Source organism: Mytilus galloprovincialis, chromosome 2 (assembly GCF_965363235.1).
Source record: "Mytilus galloprovincialis chromosome 2, xbMytGall1.hap1.1, whole genome shotgun sequence".
NCBI classification, from domain to species: Eukaryota; Metazoa; Mollusca; class Bivalvia; order Mytilida; family Mytilidae; genus Mytilus; species Mytilus galloprovincialis.
The window spans coordinates 27,559,310-27,579,575 of record NC_134839.1 but is presented as its reverse complement, the minus strand read 5'-3'; the positions used below and the strand labels follow the sequence as shown (position 1 = coordinate 27,579,575).

General features: G+C 31.1%; 1 protein-coding gene across 1 annotated transcript in view; it reads left to right on the top strand.

Annotated features, from left to right (window-relative positions):
• Positions 1–20,266, top strand: part of LOC143063290 (uncharacterized) — a 56,419-nt gene that overhangs the window by 13,535 nt on the left and 22,618 nt on the right. The window contains exons 3-8 of the mRNA XM_076235347.1: positions 4,039–4,137; positions 5,202–5,277; positions 6,005–6,048; positions 12,498–12,560; positions 13,269–13,356; positions 16,649–16,686. Coding sequence (XP_076091462.1) covers positions 6,010–6,048; positions 12,498–12,560; positions 13,269–13,356; positions 16,649–16,686 — 228 coding nt within the window. The 5' untranslated portion in view covers positions 4,039–4,137; positions 5,202–5,277; positions 6,005–6,009. The remainder of the gene's footprint in view (positions 1–4,038; positions 4,138–5,201; positions 5,278–6,004; positions 6,049–12,497; positions 12,561–13,268; positions 13,357–16,648; positions 16,687–20,266) is intronic.

The window sequence follows — 20,266 nt, the reverse complement described above, 5'->3', positions numbered from 1 at the left end:
TCAATTCAAAACTTTGTTTATAGTCGGCATGTCTCATAACATGAACATCAGCTTTTGTATTCACCAAATACATACATTTACACAGTAATCATACACAGCACAAATATTAAAACATAAAAGACATAGAACATACATTTCAAGTACATTTAGGATGAACTAATGTAAATACTATATGTTATATACATGCATGTGCACTATAAACTCTAAGCAACATGAAAACTAATGCAAAGCAATCATAAGTTATAAAAAGCTAATCAAATAAACACACAAAAGCAGCACTATTATGTTTTAAAGCTGTAACATAAAACATAAAGATAAATTATAAGCGCATGCATTGCAATGACATGAGTTACCATTCCATGAGTTTATAAGACTCTTGAATTGGGAAAAAGATGTTTCAGTTCTAAAGTGGTTTGGCAAATCATTCCATAGTTTTGAAGCATAATCTTGTAGTTCTTACAGCAGATATTTCAGCTTAGTTTTGATATCTGAAAGAATATTTTGTTTCTTTAATGTTTATAAGATTGTGGAGGTATACTAGATTTTTATTATTGACTGTTCTTTATTGCCATGTTTCCTTTGCGTCTTACTTTAAGTGGTGACAGTTTTTATTCTAAAAGTAAGTCTTCATATGTGCTGTTGTTATCTGAACGGAAAGTCCAACAGCAAATCGCAAAACTAAAACAATAAGACATCAAACGAATTGATAACAAATGTCATATTCCTGATTTGGTTCAGACATTTTCTTATGTAAAAGAAATGGTGGATTTAAGGGGGGTCCTGGGTATAAATCAATTTTTTTTTTCTAATATAGGATTTCGCTATATTTTTTTATAAATGAACTTTATCATATCCTTAAAGGAAAAATGAAATAAAAAAATGGGGTCACCGTTCATTTAAGCTCACAATCTGCCTCCAGAAAAGCATACATTTTTGTTAATGTCCTTTTTTCTGTTGAGCTAATAGGAGAAATAGAGGTAATATCGAAATAAAAAAAATAACCTAATTACAGAAATCGCTTGAATTTTACAATTATTTAGTTTATGTACAGCCTATTTGAAAACAAAAATAAAAAACATTGGTCACCGATGAGTTAAAAAAGATATTTCACATTTTTTTTGGGGTTGATTTTTGTACCATATCATAAAGTAATAACTAATAGTGTAATGAATAAAATTTGTAATGAAAAAATAAATGTTTAATTTTTTGCTGAAATTTTTGTACCCACGAGCCACCTTAACATCCGACCGGAAGTAAGCGTTTTTGTATCTACTTCTATTTCTAAATATGTATTGACTTGTTCACTACACTTTCCAATGTATGTTTTTTTTCTACAGAGCGGGGGCGATGGTTCACGTACTCATGATACTGTAAGTATAAAAATGAATGTGTATGCTTATATGGCGAGAAACCCTGCAAATTGTTAAAAAAAAAACTTGTGTTTGTTTGAAACGAAAATCATACGGCAATATATCTCTATGACAAATTAAAAACTCAAATCATGATTTTTTATTTACTTGTTTCATGTATTTGGAAGTGTACCGGTTCTTTTTATATTGAGATTAACTGTATTTGTTATTATTCAAAAATGTCCATGCTTATACGTTTTATAAAATAAGTATAACTTTCATATATATTAATTCTGAAAGTGTGTCATTTGTATCAGTTTTAAATCTTTAATCATAATTTGTTGGTAAAGGGATATTTTGGCTGTTTTAACCAAACCACTAGAGGTCAGGTTTTGTTATTTATCAATAGAAGTTATAATGCAGTTCAATGCTCAATTGTTTTTTTCACTATTTTAACTTCTAAATTTGGGTTGACACTTGAAGAATAACCAATTAGTGAAGCATAAGAGACAAACAGCGTTATGGTTCAATAAATCAAAGCTTTTAACATTTGCAATTATTTTTGTTATATAAACTAATGGTTTAATATTGTCACAAGTATACATTAATCCCTGTAGTCATGCATTTAACAAAATATAAATGTTTCTTTTGATGAAGTAATTCTGTTAATGACATAGTTAATGTTCCTATAGTGTTTTATCATTATTCTATATTAGACAGTCTTATAATCTGGTTGATGATATGATTGGATCCTTATCAATGTTAATTTTGTTCTATATTATTTGATGAACGATAATCTAGCATTTATTTATTTTTTTCATTTTAGTAAATGTGTTTTACCAAGAAATATTGGTTACCAAATATAAAGATTATCTTCTTTTTGTGTGATTTTTAAAAAAAATGGATAAAAGATAAAATTATTTACCGAAATCCCTTCTAATAGTGTATATATTTTGATATAAATCATAGATATATCGTTTTGGAATCTGTAAACATTTCAAGGTCTAAATGTCATGTCATGTGACTAAAGCGGCGTTGGAATGTGATATGGAGATAGTGAACAAATAAAACGTGTTTTGGTAAAAACGTCAATCAAACTGAAACATGCTATGACAAATTAAAAACTCAAATCATAACATTTTATCTACCAATTCATGTATTTGGAAATTATTGCATTTCATTTTTTACTCGGAATTGGTGGACAGCATTTAAATATTCGCATCTCAATAATTATAATATTTAATTATTTCACCTTTAAATCATTAGATATAAATTGTAATGACAAAATATTAAGAGTTAAATAATAAAAATACCGAACTCTGACGAAAATTCTCAACGGAAGTTCATTAGCAAATAGCAAAATTAAAAGACATAAAACGAATTGATAACAACTGTCATATTCCTGATTTTGTTGAGTCATTGTCTTAAAATAGTGGATTAAACATCTAACAGGAAGTAAGCGTTTTTGTATCTACTTATATTCTAAATATGTATTTACTTTTTCACTACACTTTCCAATGTATGTATTTTCTACAGAGCGGGGGTACTGTAAGTATAAAAATAATGTATATGTTTGCTTATATGGCGAGAAACCCTGCCTATTGTTAAAGAAAAACGTGTGTTTGTTTTAAAGGAAAATGATACGGCAATAATCTCTTTGACAAATTAAAAAACAAAATCATTATCTACTTATCTCATGTATTTTGAAATGTAAAGGTTTATTTACCCGATAATTAACTGTACTTGTTTTTATTCAAAGATGTCAATGCTTATATGTTTTATGAAATAAGTACAACTTTCTTATATATTTAATCTGATAGTGTGTCATTAATATCAATTTTAAATCGGAAATCAGAATTTGTTTGTAAAGGGGTATTTTAGCTGCTTTTTTTTTTAAATCACTAGAGGGTAGGTTTTGTTTTATATCAATTGAGGTTATAATGTAATTCAATCGTCAATTTGTTTATCCGCTATTTCAACTTCTAAAAATTGGGTTGACACTTGCAGAATAACCAATCAATGGAGTATAAGAGACAAACAGCATTATGGTTTTAAAAATCAAAACTTAACATTTGCAATTATTTTTGTAATATAAATAAAGGCAACAGTAGTATACTGCTGTTTAAAACTCATAAATCCATGGACAAAAAACAAAATCGGGGTAACAAACTAAAACTGAGGGAAACGCATTAAATATGAGAGGAGAACAACGACACAACATCAAAATGTAACACACACACACACACACACACACACACACACAAACGGACTAAACATTAGACAAAATCCTATGAAAATAACAAATATAACGTCAAAACCAAATACATGAATTTGGGATAGATAAGTACCGTGACACATCTTATAGTAAACAAACGACACAACGGAAACACAACGTTAAAATGTAACACACACAGAAACGAACTATAATATAACAATGACCATATTCCTGACTTGGTACAGGACATTTTTAAAGGAAAAAAAGGTGGGTTGAACCTGGTGATCATTATATTTGTTCCTTGTTTTCTATATTATTTGATTAACGATAATCTACAATTTATTATTTTGATTCATATGTATTTTTGTTGCGTTAAATTTTATTATTTTATTTTAGGTGCGAAATGAACAGAAAAAAACGGTATTATATTCTTTTTCCTGTATTACGCTGATTCTGCTTTTTCTTAATTTGTAGTTTGGCAAAAAACGGAATGAACCACATATACCTTACTGTATAATTGACACATCAGATGGTAAACCTCTTGGAAAATGTGGCGTAAATGATGATCATTTTGTAAGCAAAATCATACTTTTATTACTGTTATTAGAATATGTAACTGGTTTTTTTTGCAATTGTTAAAATCATTAGAGATTCATACTTTATGATATTCTGAGGAACCTGGCTTCAGGAAATAATAGGTTATAATGCTTTTTCCTTTCTCAAATGCTTACGAAAACTTCAATGCAATTTCTAACCGTAATCGAAAACGAAACGAGTGTTTGACGTTGAAAGATATACGCCTGGTATCAGTTTAAATTGGCAGAGAAACCGTAATATGTGGAAACAACTACGGTATTTCGGAATGGAAATCGGCAATAGTTGTCAAAGATTACGATGCGAGTCAAACGCACATTCTTCAAGCGGGATTTCAACTCGAATATATGCAATTAACACTGATGTCACTCAATTTATTGTTAACGATAAAGATAATTCAACTGTTTAACAAGATTCAAAAGTCGACAAAATTGGACTTTTCGGTGTTTTATGGCAGTGTGTAAAGAAGAGGCAAAAGATACCGAATAGACATTCAAACTCATAAGTCGAAAACATACTGACAACGCCATGACAAATACGGAAAGATATTAAAATTGAAGACATTAAAGAGCTCACATAACCAACATATAAGTTAAAGGTTTTCTAGAATGGTACCTACATATGTCGTCTGAAATCGGAATATGACAAAAACAATACAATAATCTGCCTATATTTTGAAAAAAAATGGCACTCACATCACTATCGAATTTTTACTTTACTTTATTGTCTTTAAAATGAAGCTTAAATCTCACATGTTTTGTGTAAAACGATGAACAGTATATATTCACCAAATGTGTGATGGAAGCACATATGAATAATAAGCAAATAATAAACTCATGATAGAAACATGGCGTACTCACGGATCATCAGATAGACAGAAATAAACATCACTTAAAGGAGCAACTCATTGGGGTTCAAGTGAAGTCATGAATTACTATTTTAATAATTAATATATTGCTTATGACAATGTATACTATTGAACTTGATAATTCCTGCTCTTTATTTTTATTTCATAATGGGATGTTATTTTATTATACTTGTAGAATACGTGTACAAATATTGTTCACTCTAAATGTAGATGTTATGACCAGTCATGTATAGATGGTGTCTCAGAACGATGTAAGTTTCAGTTATTTATATATGTGCTTGTACCTTAATGGTTCAGTTTTAAAGAATTTAACACTTAACATTATTCCGCTCGATTATCAATATTTCTTTTTATTGAAGTTTTTATCAGCAGTTTCGTATCTTTAAAACGCAATACTAAATATGTTGGTAAAGAGCATTCTAATTTAATCAAGTGTAATGGACTTTAAGTTGGCAACAGTTGTTTAACAATGTTCAAATATTTACAAATATTCAAAATACAAAACAGAATGATAATCAGAATCTTAGGGAATCGTAACAACTATAAAAGTGGAGAGACTGGGATGTTTATCATGCTATGCATACATCATCTTTATTTATCTATTAAACACATGTCAATCAGTCAATCATTTAGTGAACATAACCGTATAGAATTTAGTTTCGATTTTTTTAGATGTATGAATGTTTAAAAAAGGTAGAATTGATTCCAAATATTTTTGGAATTTATCTGAGAAACTTTTTATTATTGTTAAGGCTACAGATTGGTTGAAATTGGAAACTTTTCGGAATGTTTAAATTAAAGCTGTTCCTAAAAATACCCTCTGTTTGGGGATATATCCAAGGGAGTAAACCAGCTGTCATAGTTTCTTTGGTGATTTCATATTTTCCTCAATGTTCAATCTGAAAAAAATGGGGTGCTGTATACTTTTCATACACTTTCTTTTATAGTTATTATTTAAAATCATATTATTTTTTGCAGATAAGATGACGTATCCTTGCCTCAATAAATTTTGCCATGGAACTGTAAGTAAGCAAAATTACTACTTTGATGTTAGAAAAAAATGACTGCAAATTAACTAATATCAAACTAAGGAGATATGGGTAGATTGCAAATGAAACAGCTATCCATCACTGTGCAAATGACGAGGACGAAGCAATAATAAGTCAACGTATGGACTTCAACAATGAGAACACCCACACCGTATGGTACAGCCATTGGATGGTGTAAACTTCCAAAAAAAAACGTGTATGACATATAGTCAATGGCAGAAGCTGTACGGTGCTATGTCATTTATAAAAAGAAAAAAATGGAACGCAACAGCTGCCTTGTGATAACAATAACCATATCATTACGGGTAAAGATATTTCATGAAACAAATGTTCTATACTATAACGACATTTGACTTAATACTCTGTCAATTTGTTATATCACTTAGATAAATTTATATACTATAAAGACACTTTGATACAACATGGAGCTACCTTTTCATACTATTCTGTCATTTCACTTTGTTATGAAGATAATATGATATACTATGAAGACATCTTGATATAACATGAAGCTACATTTTCATAGATTTGTCTTTAATATATATAATCTAAATTATTATGTGATATTGTTGTGTCATAAATATACATTTATGCTATTCAGACATATAAATATAGCATTAAGCAACCTTTAATACTATTATGTCGCCACAGTATATTATTACGATAAATTTGTACATTCTACAATCATCTCGATACAACATGGAACAATTTTGTTATACTATTATGTTATATAACTGTCTTATAAAGACATATTTTAACATCAAGCTAACACTTCTCATATCAAGAATTGTCATCTATATACCAGTGGACTATTTGAAATCTCTGTAAGACCATTTCACCATACCGTAATACCAGTTCACCATATCATAAGACCATTTCATCATACCATAAGACAATGTCACCATACAATAAGACCATTTCACCATACCATAAGACCATTTTACCATATCATAAGACCATTTCATTATACCATAAGACAAATCTTTAAATAGCGGCGAAACATCGATTTTAATGTGTAAAGAAGTCCATGAATGAAATCTTTTTTGCGGTCCTTCGGTGATTGAATTTATCGACAGAAGGGGGTGCCGCTGGGGTTCTTGTGCGCTATCCTTTTCATATATGAACGAATGAATATTTTAATATTAAATTGCAACCTGAATTATAACAAGCAATGACATTCATATATAATACAAGTAATTTTCAGCCAGCCATATAGGCTTATGATGCACTGCATTGTGTACCATTATTAAAAAATAATAAAAGAAATTATGAATAAATAAATATATATAGTTCGTATAATTAAGATTTTTGAAATGTATAACATATAAAAATTTGCGTATGTGAAAGTGTAACTTTTTCCCTTTTTGGTTTGGTTTCATCTGGTGTGTTAAAAAATATTGACTACAAAAGTGTCGAAGAGGAAATATTTGTTGCTAGAAAAACCCCTATGAACAACCAGACTTTCGGCTGTGAAAACAAATACCGGGCTCTTTATTTAACAAGCAATGCCTTATGGGAACAATTTTGTATCTTATCATGTATTTCTGATATAATCTACTACCTATTCACATATTCAGCATGTATTTCTTGTATAAAATATGCTAATATTCACATTACGATAACTTAATCCTTTTACGATATGAATATTATGTGATGTATTGTATTGTTATATTTTAGTTCGTTTCTGTGTGTATTACATTATAACGTTTTGTCGTTTGTTTCTCTTATTTTTGAGTGTAAATTCACATTGCGATAAGACGTGTCACGGTTCTTGTCTATCCCAAATTCATGTATTTGGTTTTGATGTTATATATATATGTTATATTTGTTATTCTCGTGGGATTTTGTCTATGTTTGTTACATTTTAGTGTTATGTCGTTGTTCTCCTCTTATATTTAATGCGTTTCCCTCGGTTTTAGTTTGTTACCCCGATTTTGTTTTTTGTCCATGGATTTATGAGTTTTGAACAGCGGTATACTACTGTTGCCTTTATTTACTGGAAGATAAACACTTGTTCTTGACTTTTATCCATTTTTTTATACGTCCGCCAAAATTTTGACGGGACGTATTATTGTATACAAATGTCCGGCGTCCACAATTCGCACCGTAACTTGAGAAACGCTCATTCAAATTGCATGACACTTAACATAGTTGTTTCTTATGATGGTCAAACAATCTGTATACGTTTTGGTGAAAAAAGGGTTTAAACTTTTTGAGTTACGGGACTTTATAACTAAAACAGGGGAGGGGGGTACACATGTCGCGCTGTATCTCAAAAACGATTTATGAGTATTGATTAAAACTTTACATATTTCTTAGTTATATTCATCCAAAGATCTTAATACTTTTTGGTGATGATTCAAAATTTTATTTTAGAGTAATTGAGTTTTTTGTAAAAAAAAAAACTGGTTTTATTTTCATTTGTCGGGCCGTATTTCAAAAATCGATTTATGAGTTTTGCTGAAAACTTAACACACTTCTTAGTTATAATAATCTAAAAATCTGTGTAATATTTTGGTGATGATCCAACATTTTATTTTAGAGTTATTAAGTTTTCGGAAAAAAGGGAGGAGCACATTTCGCATCGTATCTGAAAAATCATTATTGATTATTTCTTTAAACTTTACAACTTTACACACTTCTTAGTTTTATTAATCTAAAGATCTGTATTGTTTTTGGTGATGATTTAAAATTTTATTTTAAAAAAGAGGGTTTTTCACATGTCGCGCCGTATCTCAAACATTATTTTATGATGATTGCATAAACTGTCACACACAAAACGAAGGGCGTATCATGCGCTCATGGCGCACCTGTTTATTTTCAATACTGAAAAATCCTGCTACTTTAAATTCAACGGGATATTGTATATATATTTTGTATCGATGTTATTATATTTTTGATTAATTTTCATTTTGTTTCGTTTATTTCTGTTTATTCATTCGTTTTTATGTCGAATCGCACTTTATAGTCACCCAATAGTGTCGTACCTGTCTGATTATGGTACGGGGATTACCGTTCGGTTTGAGTTCGGAAATCAGAGATGAACACTTCTTTTTGAACACCTTCAAAAAACAATATATCAAAATATTAATGTTTTCAGCATATTGTCATCAATATATGATAAGTTTTAAAAAGTCCCATTACTTATTAAATAAAAAGCTCGGTATTTTTTTCAAAGCCACAAGTTTATTGCTATGTTTCTGTGCACAAATTTTCCCTCTTCGTCTCTTTGGTAGTAAATTTTTCAACACAACTCATGAAACCAAATCAAAATGGAAAAAAGTCACACCTTTACATACGCAAATGTTGTTACATGCATGTGTAGAATCTTAATTATACGAAAAGGGTAGGGTACTGGAACCCCAGCATCACCCTCATCAATTGAGTATTGAAAGGCAACCCTCCCTCTTTGACCCGAAAGTGTCAATGTATAACGCTAGATAAAATCGTTAAATTTATATAGAAAATTAAAGATTTATCAATTCTCAGCATTGATTAGTAAACTTCGTTTAGAAGATCATTATGATTTTAACAACACTGTCATTTTAAACATGAATATGCCGATCTGGCTCTCAGATTAGTTAAAAATAATATTCAAGAATACGGCTAAATTGTAATGAATACGTTATACGGGTTACACATTTTGCATCGTACCTGTCAACATGAGTTGCAAAGATGTGCTTTAGGTAAACCATCTAGAACAAACAGGTTGTTGTCATGCTAGTTAAGATTTGGCAAAAAGAATATAGACCATATTTTTGTTTTTGTCTTGTATGTTATTTAGCATGTTTAGTTTGTGTTTATTATTTTAAGGAGGTACCAATCTGTATGTGTCACCTATCTTGTCGACACCAAGTCTTGCAACTCCGTATCGCTGAGGGCAAATACGATATATGAGTCAATAAATTCATCTTAAAAATGATTCCCTAAGGCCCGCAAAAAAGATTTCCTTCACGGCCCTTTTTCTCTCATTACAATCGATGTTGCGGGTGAATTTCGCGCCGCTATTTATAGATTTGTCTTACGGTATGATGAAATGGTCTTGTGATATGGTGAACTGGTATTATGATATGATAAAATGGCCTTATGATATGCATGGTGAAATGGTATTATGGTATGATGAAATAGTCTTATGATATGGTGAACAGGTATTATGATATGATAAAATGGCCTTATAATATGCATGGTGAAATGGTATTATGGTATGATGAAACGGTCTTATGATATGGTGAAATGGTCTTCTAATATAGTATTATGGTATGACAAAATGGTCTTATAGTGTAATACTACTGGTAAATAGATGACACCTCGTGATATAAGAACTGTTGGCTTGATATTAAAATATCTCTTTATAAGATAGTTATATGACATAATAGTATGACAAAATTGTTCCATGTTGTATCGAGATGATTGTATAGTATACAAATTTATCGTTATAATATACTGTGGTGACTAAGTAGTATGAAAAAGTTGTTTCATGTTACATTAAGATATCTTTATAGTATAAAATGTGTCCTTATGACAAAGCCATATTACATATCAGTTTAGTTAAATGACAAATCAGTATGACAATATAGCTCCATGTCATATCAAGATGTCTTCATAGTATGAAATATTATCTTCATAACAAAGTGAAATGACAGAATAGTATGAAAAGGTAGCTCCATGTTATATCAAAGTGTCTTTATAATATATAAACGTATCTTGGTGATATAGCAAATTGAAAGAGTATTATAGTCAAATGTCGTTATAGTATAGAATATTTGCTTCATGATATACCCGTAATGATTTGGCTATTGCTGTGGCGTTCCATAAAAAAATCTTTACCATCAATTTACGAAAAACAAATGTCACAGACATAAACCAAACACAAACAGCAAAATACAGGCTACTGACTTGGAAAAGGTAGAATTATCTTAAACAGTGGTGTAACAACACTTCTTAAGAAGTGTAAAACCAGTGCAAATAGATTATCTCAATAGAACTGTACTTGTCAATAATTTTACTTTCGTATATGTTTTGCTTGATATCGATGAGTTCTTATTCAAATAAATCTTCGTTCGATTTTTTTTTAAAGTGATACACACTATTTTATTCATTCACAATTTAATTGAAAATACTCTATATTCTATTCAGTAAGATAACTCCTACATTAATTACAACTCATATAAAAATAATATTAAGAACGAAAATCCCAGTAATCATGGTAATATGCAAACATTTTTTAGATTGAAAAAGCACTATTTGCAATAAGATGATTTATGAAATGCAAACTCTTTGACAAAATCTATAATACTGGTAAGTCAAGTCTACAGCATAGTTTTCTACAGAGAGAAATTCATTTTCATAACAACCCAACGAAATAAACAATAAAATGTATAATAACGATTCTCCAGCACACAATTTTAAAAGAAATTTCATTTTAAAAGTACTTAATTTTGATTATTTGTCTATTTAATTTCCTGAATTAACGTGAATTAAAACTCGTACCATCGCTTTGACGTCTTCATTCACATACTACTACAAACCAGGAACTCTAAAATGACCTTTACCTGTCCTCGACTGATCTGAATTTTACTCGAACAGTCAGAACTATTGTAAAAATTTACTGTATTAATCGACTGTTATCTGAACTGTACTTAACTGTTTGCACTAATACTCGACCAGTACTTAACCATTGAATATGTGCCTTCACGATACTCGACCAAGTCTTAACCACGCTCTATCTAGGTTAAATATTACTCCATCTATATATTTAACCTAGTATGAATCATACTCAATCTAGTATAAATACTAGATTGAGTATGAACCATACTAGATAGAGTCTGAACCATATTTGATTAAGTCGTTACCAAATTAGGCCTATTTCTGTATCTATAAACCATATTGTATTCAAGGAACTATTTTGAACAACATATGTTTCTCTTGGCAGGACATTTAAGTTTAAAAGGAATTCAAATATGATATGATATGATACAAATATTTAAAATAAATGTATTTCAATAGTTAAAGAAACACTATTGCTTTGTATTTCTGCTTCTTATAGTTATGTTTTCAAATTTACAGTCCAGTAATTTTAAAAGAATATTAGTAATTAGTGGACACCTTTTTTTTTTATTATTTGGCAAGTATAGTTCAGAACGAGTGAGCATTGTTCAGACTTAGGTCGAGTTTGGTTCAAAACTTTACCAGGACGAGATTACAATTTCAATCATACAAATGTATGTCTTTCGTTATTTTCTAAAAAAAATGCAATTCAATATATTTTTCTTAATTTTCTACTAAATTTTACTCAATCAAAACAAAGTTTGCGTTTCGCTATAAACATTAACATTTAAATGCATCATGCTTATGTTGTTTTCGCTTATAGCAAGACAATCGTTTTTGCATAATTTTATCATGCTTTTTAAAATTTTATTTAGGAGCACTGTCATCTCACAAGACATGAGCATAACATTGTCTCTTCTTGCAGTACTCTTCATGTGGTATGCATTTTTCTTCAATTTTTCTTCAAATATCAAATAGTACAAGCTTATCTGAATATGATATGCAAACGAAAGAAATAAAGCTTAGTTTTTGGAATCATTAACATACGATAATGTGCTATAATCATTCAATGAAATATCTCGAATATATTGAGAACCTTAGCATTTCTGATAACCATTCAATTATAGTCTTATTAACAAGAAAGGTTACTAATTTTAATGTATGATTAAGAATGCAAATCGAATATGTGTATCAGTATGTTGAGCCTAAACTATATTTTTGGCTACACATCGAGGTTAATTTCTGCTTATTATTCTTTGATTGGATTTTAAAAGAAACTCGTGCTCGCGCGATCACCTATATTTTCTTTTTTCATTCTAGATTTTATCCAGGTGTGTTGACATGTGAATAGTATATTTTGGAATTAACGAGCACTTCAGATAGGGATAAAAAAACAATCAAAAAAATTCTGAACACTGTAATAGTTTTTCTTTGTAAATTCTAACTCTTATTTATAGTAAAAACAGATATCTCTAAATAATCGTGACGTAACGTTGATGATAGTTGGTATCAATGAATTTAGAAATAATTGATGATATTGATGTGTGTCTCGTAGTAGATATATTTCTTTTCACGCATGTGTTGTCGATTTCGAATATTTGCCTACTTACAGCTTTCATTCTTATCTTCGATAATGTATATTTCAGCCAAACAGTAATGAATATTGTGTCAATCATGATTCTATTAACTCACATGGCTGTTATTGTGATACAGCAGATTGTGTACAAAATACAGGTAAGTCTATCATTGTTTCTGCATCATCATCTAATGCATTTTTTCAGTATATGTGTATAAATACGATATTCGTCAATTATTTAGATTTGGCACTTGTTTTGAATGGTTTTTTTTTTACGCTTGGACAGTTTGTCTAACAACCGAGAGGTTTTTGCTGGGATCAGTTCAATGTATAAATACAAGACAATTATTTCGTATATCTTAAGCTGCCGATCAGACCAACTCGATGATCACGGTTGTCAAAATTTCCACGACCAAGCGTTACAAAATTCTTGATCGGGCCTGTTTACGACTACTACCCGACTGCTATCCGACTATACACGAACTTAACCCGACCAATCACGACTCATTGATGACTCCATCACAACTCCAACCCGACCACTTATTGAATACGTATTCGATAATTCCGACCAATTCACGATCTATACACGATCTTAACTCGACTAGCCAGACCAAATCAACTATACTCCAACTCAGCCTAATCTCGGCCAGACCAGATCGACTTGATCGAGTACGTACAATTTCAATATGAAAACATCTAAAAATTGTATCACCCGCTGTGTCAGAGGAGGCATTAACAGCTTTCCGTGTCCGTCCGTAAATACGTATGCGTACGTGCCAACAATTAGTTTTTGTATGTTCCCCAATTTTATTTTACCTAAACAAAATTTTATGAAACATAAAACCATAAAACACAGATCAAGTGCAAATTTGGGTGGTGTCACTTATACCGTTCTTATGTTATGACTCTTAATAACGTTATATGCAAATAGGGACATTATCTGTGTCCAATGTACACGTTACCCGTTTATTCGGTTACATTCAGTAGTTCACAGAAGGTCTGAGTAAAATTATAAATTTAAAATATTTACATGGAAATAAAGCAGTTATAAATCTAAAATATTTACATGGAAATAAAGCAGTTGGATTGTTTGGCAGGGTGGTTATAGCTCAGATAGACAGGTAAATAGCTGTGACGGAGCTTGCAGATAGCGTAGAAGGCGACCACTGTGTGGGCGGTATTAATTTAAAAATCCTGAACTCCGAGGAACATTCAAAACGAAAAGTCTTTAATCAAATGGCAAAATCAAAAGTATGAGAGACTAGCAGGAGCTGAACAAAGAGGACCCTAATGGTTATAAAAACTTCCTAAAGTAAAGTAGGACGCTAATTTGTTATATGAGTTTTACTGTACTGTTATTCAAAGTGAGATTAGTCACTGGATTAGTACTGATGTTAGATAACGATATACATAAATTTTACCATCTCCTTTTCCTTGATTTCTTTCAAATTAAGCGTACTGTTTGTGTTATATATGTGCATACGTAAGTAATCAATATTTTCAATATATCTGATACCCAGTAGTTGAACAGTTCAAGATATTCTTTTTGTTGTATCTATGGCAACAACCTGCTTTTTTTTACTAATAATATTGCAAATATGTCAAAGATTTTCCCAAAATTTGGCAAAAAATAGAAATTCAATCCCCTGAAGGATACATTTTCTGAAACTGTTTATATCTATCACGAATTCAAATAAAAATTATTTGTCTTTCGTCTCATTTTTTTTTTGAAATTGTATCAAAAAGCGTATGAGAAGGTGTTTGTAAACATTCGACCGTACGGTGACATATAGGTGTTAATTTCTGTGTCATTTGGTGTCCTATGGAGAGTTGTCTCATTGGCAATTATACCGAATCTTCTGATTTTTATACTACAAAATTTCTGGACATACTGCAAATACGGACAGTGTTTGCACCTGTCCTAAGTCAGGAATCTTATGTACAGTAGTTGTCGTTTGTTTATGTAATTTATACGTGTTTCTCGTTTCTCGTTTTTTATATAGATTAGACCGTTGGTTTTCCCGTTTGAATGGTTTTGAACTAATAATGTTTTGTAAAGGCCCTTTATAGCTTTTTGTTAGGTTTGAGCCAAGGCTCCGTGTTCAAGGCCGTACATTGACCTATAATAGTTTACTTTTATAAATTGTTATTTGGATGGAGAGTTGTCTCATTGGCACTCATACCACATCATCCTATATCTAGTCAAACAAAAACAACCCATTAAACAGGTAAAATATAATTTTGATGTTCTTAAAACTAACCTTGAAGGCTAAATAAGTCATCAGCTGTCTGATAATGAATTTTAATGGACAATTACTTTTCATATTTGAAAAATCCTCTGGGACCAAAATGCAGGATCTACTTCCATTCCAAAACACCAGTAGTGAGATCATCCAAGGTTTTATTGGGTTTCGTGATGCTAACTTTTTAGTTTTCTATGTTGAATTATGCAGACTATTATTTGTCTTCTCGTCGGCACATATTCTACACGGTTTCGTTGATCGGGAAATGATCGGATAATAGTCGAGCAAAGATCGAAATGATCGAGTACTGACCGGTAAACTAATTGAATTCCGACCAAACACGATCTCTACACGATCCTTTCCCGATCAATTCGACCAGTACTCGACGAATTATCTATCTCTTCTCGAGTGACTGGCTTCTCGATCCTTACTCGAATGTTTTTAACATGTCAAAAACTCTCGGGCAGAAAGTCAGATCGATAACGACCAAGGTAGACCACCCCGAACATTCTTGTCAGCTGAGTCAGACCAGTCCCCCGATCGCTTATTTTGTTTTGATCGAGATTGATCAAGTTGGTCTGATCGGCAGTGTGAACCTAGCTTTAATAACACTGATTTGTGTGGTTTCCAATGACAGGAACATAATGCATACGCTCTGTTCTCAATTTTAATTAGAAATACTTTGATATTCTCATAATTGAAAGTCGAGGTTTTGATTCCATTAAAGTATCAACATAATATAAAAAAAAGTGTGGTCCTTCTATTATTTTCAATCGGACGTGAGCCATTATAACAGTGTTATAAACGGGTAAATACCCGTTCATCATGTTGGCGGTAGAACTTTTAAATTTTAACAAAAATGTGATTTCGATGCATACAACGATAAATGATGCAATATATTCAGTTTCATGGTGACCATCATGAAATGGTTGACCAATGCTCGATGTCCGTGTGTCCCTTCTCACAAAACAACGTTTATACAGTCTTTGTTCGTCATAGTATCTTTTGACGTATTCGGAATAGTAGTCTGTTCTGTAAATTTACCGTTGACATTTTTAGTTAATGTTAATTTGCATGCGAAGCAAGTTACATTTATATTTTCGGAAGGCATGACATCGTTCTGTTTTAAGTTCGGACAAACATTTTGTGTTTTTGATATAACAGTGCGTAACAATTAGACTTATTTCCAAGGATTTTGTATTCACAGCTCTCCATTGCCTCGGTGTTATGTGTAATCCATCACAGGTGAGATTTGTGTTAAAACATGAAAAAAGAAAAACGCACTTTCATTTATTCGAAACACTCATCATACACAAAAAAAACAAAGCACAAGAGTCATGAGTGTAAATAAAGGCAACAGTAGTATACCGATGTCTTTATATCTGTAATTTTATAATTAAAGAAAACATATAATAAACAACTCAACAACTTAAATATAATATTAGAAACAGGAACATGTTTTATAAAAGGTACATCTCTCTCAACAAAGAAACCACGCCCACCGGTTATTAACTGAGAAATCACGCCCCAACGGTCATCATGAGACGAAAACCACGCCCCAACGGTCATTATCAGACGGAAACCACGCCCCACCGGTCACTATCATGTAAAAGTTCGTTAACGAACGGTTTTCTGGTCTGTTTTGTTCTGTTAATGACCGATGGAATTTATTACTGAAGAATAATTAATGTCATGTGACCCATTTTAATCCAATAAGAGAATCTTATTCTCGACCAATATGAAATAAACAATATTAACATATAACACACACAGACACGAACTAAGCATTAGACATAGTCTGATGAGAATGACAAATATAACATCAAACCAAAATACATGAATTTGGGACAGAAAAGTACCGTGACACGTCTTATAATAATTTGAATTCACATTCAAATATAAGAGAAAACAAACGACACTAACGAAACACAACGTTAAAATGTAACGCACACAGAAACGAACTATAATATAACAATGACCATGTTCCTGACTTAGTACAAGACATTTTTAAAGAAAAAATGGTAGATTGAACCTGATTTTATGGCACGCCAAACCTCCCGCTTTAATGGCCATGTTTAATATAACATTAAAATGACAACACAACATTACAGGACTACAATACAAATAAATAGGAGAACATATTAGACAAAGAAACACACGAATAATAGCTAACAAAAGGCACCAGGTTTTAAATTTAATACGCCAGAAGTGCGTTTCGTCCACACAAGACTTACTAGTTACGCCCAGATACAAAAGATCGAAAGCCAAAACAAGTACAAAGTTGAACAGCACTGAGGAGCAGAAGTTGTGCCAAAAGCGGCTAGGGTTTTACATGTAAAACGTACACATGACGCAAGTCGTTTCATTTTAAGTAAAATACATATCTTCGCAGAGACAACAATAATTAAAAGAAATTATAATAAGTTTTTTGTTCATGACACAAATGCATTGTCTGATTGAAGTAAGGTGTGTACTTTTAACAAAATTTAGGATTAACTTAATGTTACTGTCAGTTTCAGATCGTTTAATTGCAAATAGTACTGTATTTTGAAATGATTTATGTTAATGAGGAAACAACCTTTATTAAAGAATGTTTGGGAAATCAAAAAATCATTAAAAGATTTACAGGTGTACGGTTTTTTTTTTCTGTTTGACTTTTCCTTTGTTAGCCATTGCGATGTCAATATTAAAAAGATGATTTGGTATAATTGCGAATAAAACAACTCTCCACAAGAGACCAAAATGACACAGAAATTAACAACTATAGGTCACCGTATGGCCTACATGTAGTTGTACAACAATGAGCAAATTCCATACAGCACAGTCAGCTATAACAAGTCCCGTAATGTCATTGTAAAACAATTCAAACGAGAAAACTTACCCTCATGAAAACTATATTTTCGATTAGTTTTGGGTGCAAAGTTGTAACGTCACAACGACATCATAAGCATTCTAATGCGTAACAGATGGGCTTTTTTTTCTTGTGTTTCTCAGATATCTTTTGTCATTTTTCGTTTCCAAATGTTTTGTATTACTAAAGTTATATTTCACAGATGCAACCAGCCGTAACATACTTCTTTTCGTTGTATCGTATTTTCTCATTTAAGAGCCAGTCTGCCATAAAACCATGCAAAATCTCAAATGTCGTCCAAATTGGTAGTTATAACTGGGCAACATTATATATATTTCCAAAATCTTTGGGTATTTAGGAGTTGAAATAAAAAATTTTTTTTTGTAAATTCACACTATTTTTCATTTAACAGCCTTATTTGCATATTTGTGAATTATTAAAAAAAAAATGCCAAAAAAAAAATCAACATATTGAGGTACTTTTTAAAGGTCTGGATAATTGATATATCATTTAAATATAGCATTATCTTGTTATATTTTGCAAAGAACATTATAAAAAAAAAGAAAAAATGCATTTTGACATTTTTTTTACCTTTTGGCAGGTTGCCAGAGAGGTTCGTGCAACAGATGTATTAGATAACTTGCATGTAGTATATGTACTCAGTAGGTGTTTTCCCTCAAGATCATATTTTTTTTTTCAACTTTTATGATTTTTTAAAAGGTGCATATCAGTTCTAAGACAAGTAAAAAAAATTAGCCTGGCAAATATTGGGAAATTGGTAAAAAAATGCTCCCAAATATCTATAAAATGCACTAATTGTAATAGTTTTTGCCCCTTAATATTTTAACTAAAACTGATCAAAGTAGACTTAGATTCCGGACAATAACTTTAGTTTAAGTGTATAGATCTTTATGATGTTTTTTTCAGAAGGTTCAATACCACAAAAGAAAGGTTTGGATCGATTTTGGGGATGATGGTCCCAACCGTTTAGGAATTAAGGGCCCAAAAGGGGCACAAAACAAGCATTTTATAGTTTAATGATAATAACTTGTGTATAAGTATTTCAATTGCTCTGATATTGTATCACAATGTTTAAAACCACACGTATAAGGTTTGGATTCATTTAAATGGGTCATGGGTTCAAAGTTAGGAATTAAGGGCCAAATTAAAGGCAACAGTAGTATACCGCTGTTCAAACTCATAAATCCATGGACAAAAAACAAAATCGGGGTAACAAACTAAAACTGAGGGAAACGCATAAATATAAGAGAACAACGACACAACACTACCCAAAAAGGGGCCAAAAAAACAAACATTTTTCTAGTTTCAAGACAATAACTTGTGTGTAATTGTATGGATCTCTCTCAAATTGTACCACAATGCTCCGTATAACAAAGTGGAGGCTGGGATTTAGTTTTGGATTAATTGTCCAAAATATGTAGGAATAAGGCCAACAAAGGGCCAAAAAGAAGCATGTTTCTAGTTTCCAAACAATAACTTGGGTTTAAGTATATGGATCTCTCTGTAATTGTACTACAAGGTTCTATACTTAAAAGGAAAGGATGGGATTGTGTTTAAGGGTTATTCCTTAAAGGGGGTTTCAATAAATGGGGGGGGGGGGGAATTTGTAAACAATTTTTTAAGGGATTTCTTTTTTTTCAAATTTTTTCAAATTTTGAAAATTTTCAAGAAGAAATCTTCAATTGCACAGTATTGTGCAATAGATTTGTTGATCTTTGACCACATTTATTTTGTAACAAAAACCTTTATTTTGTCAAAAATGCAATCACAATCCAAATTCAGAGAGCATCAAGCTTGAACATTGTGACCAACTTTAATGTACCCCAACTGTTCAGGGTCCAACCACTGCGGTAGTATAAAGCTGCGCCTTGTGGAGCACCTGATTTTCACATACTTTCAATTGATGACAGTCTTTTAAAAAGCTTGTTATATGAAACAGAGTTGTGAACATAC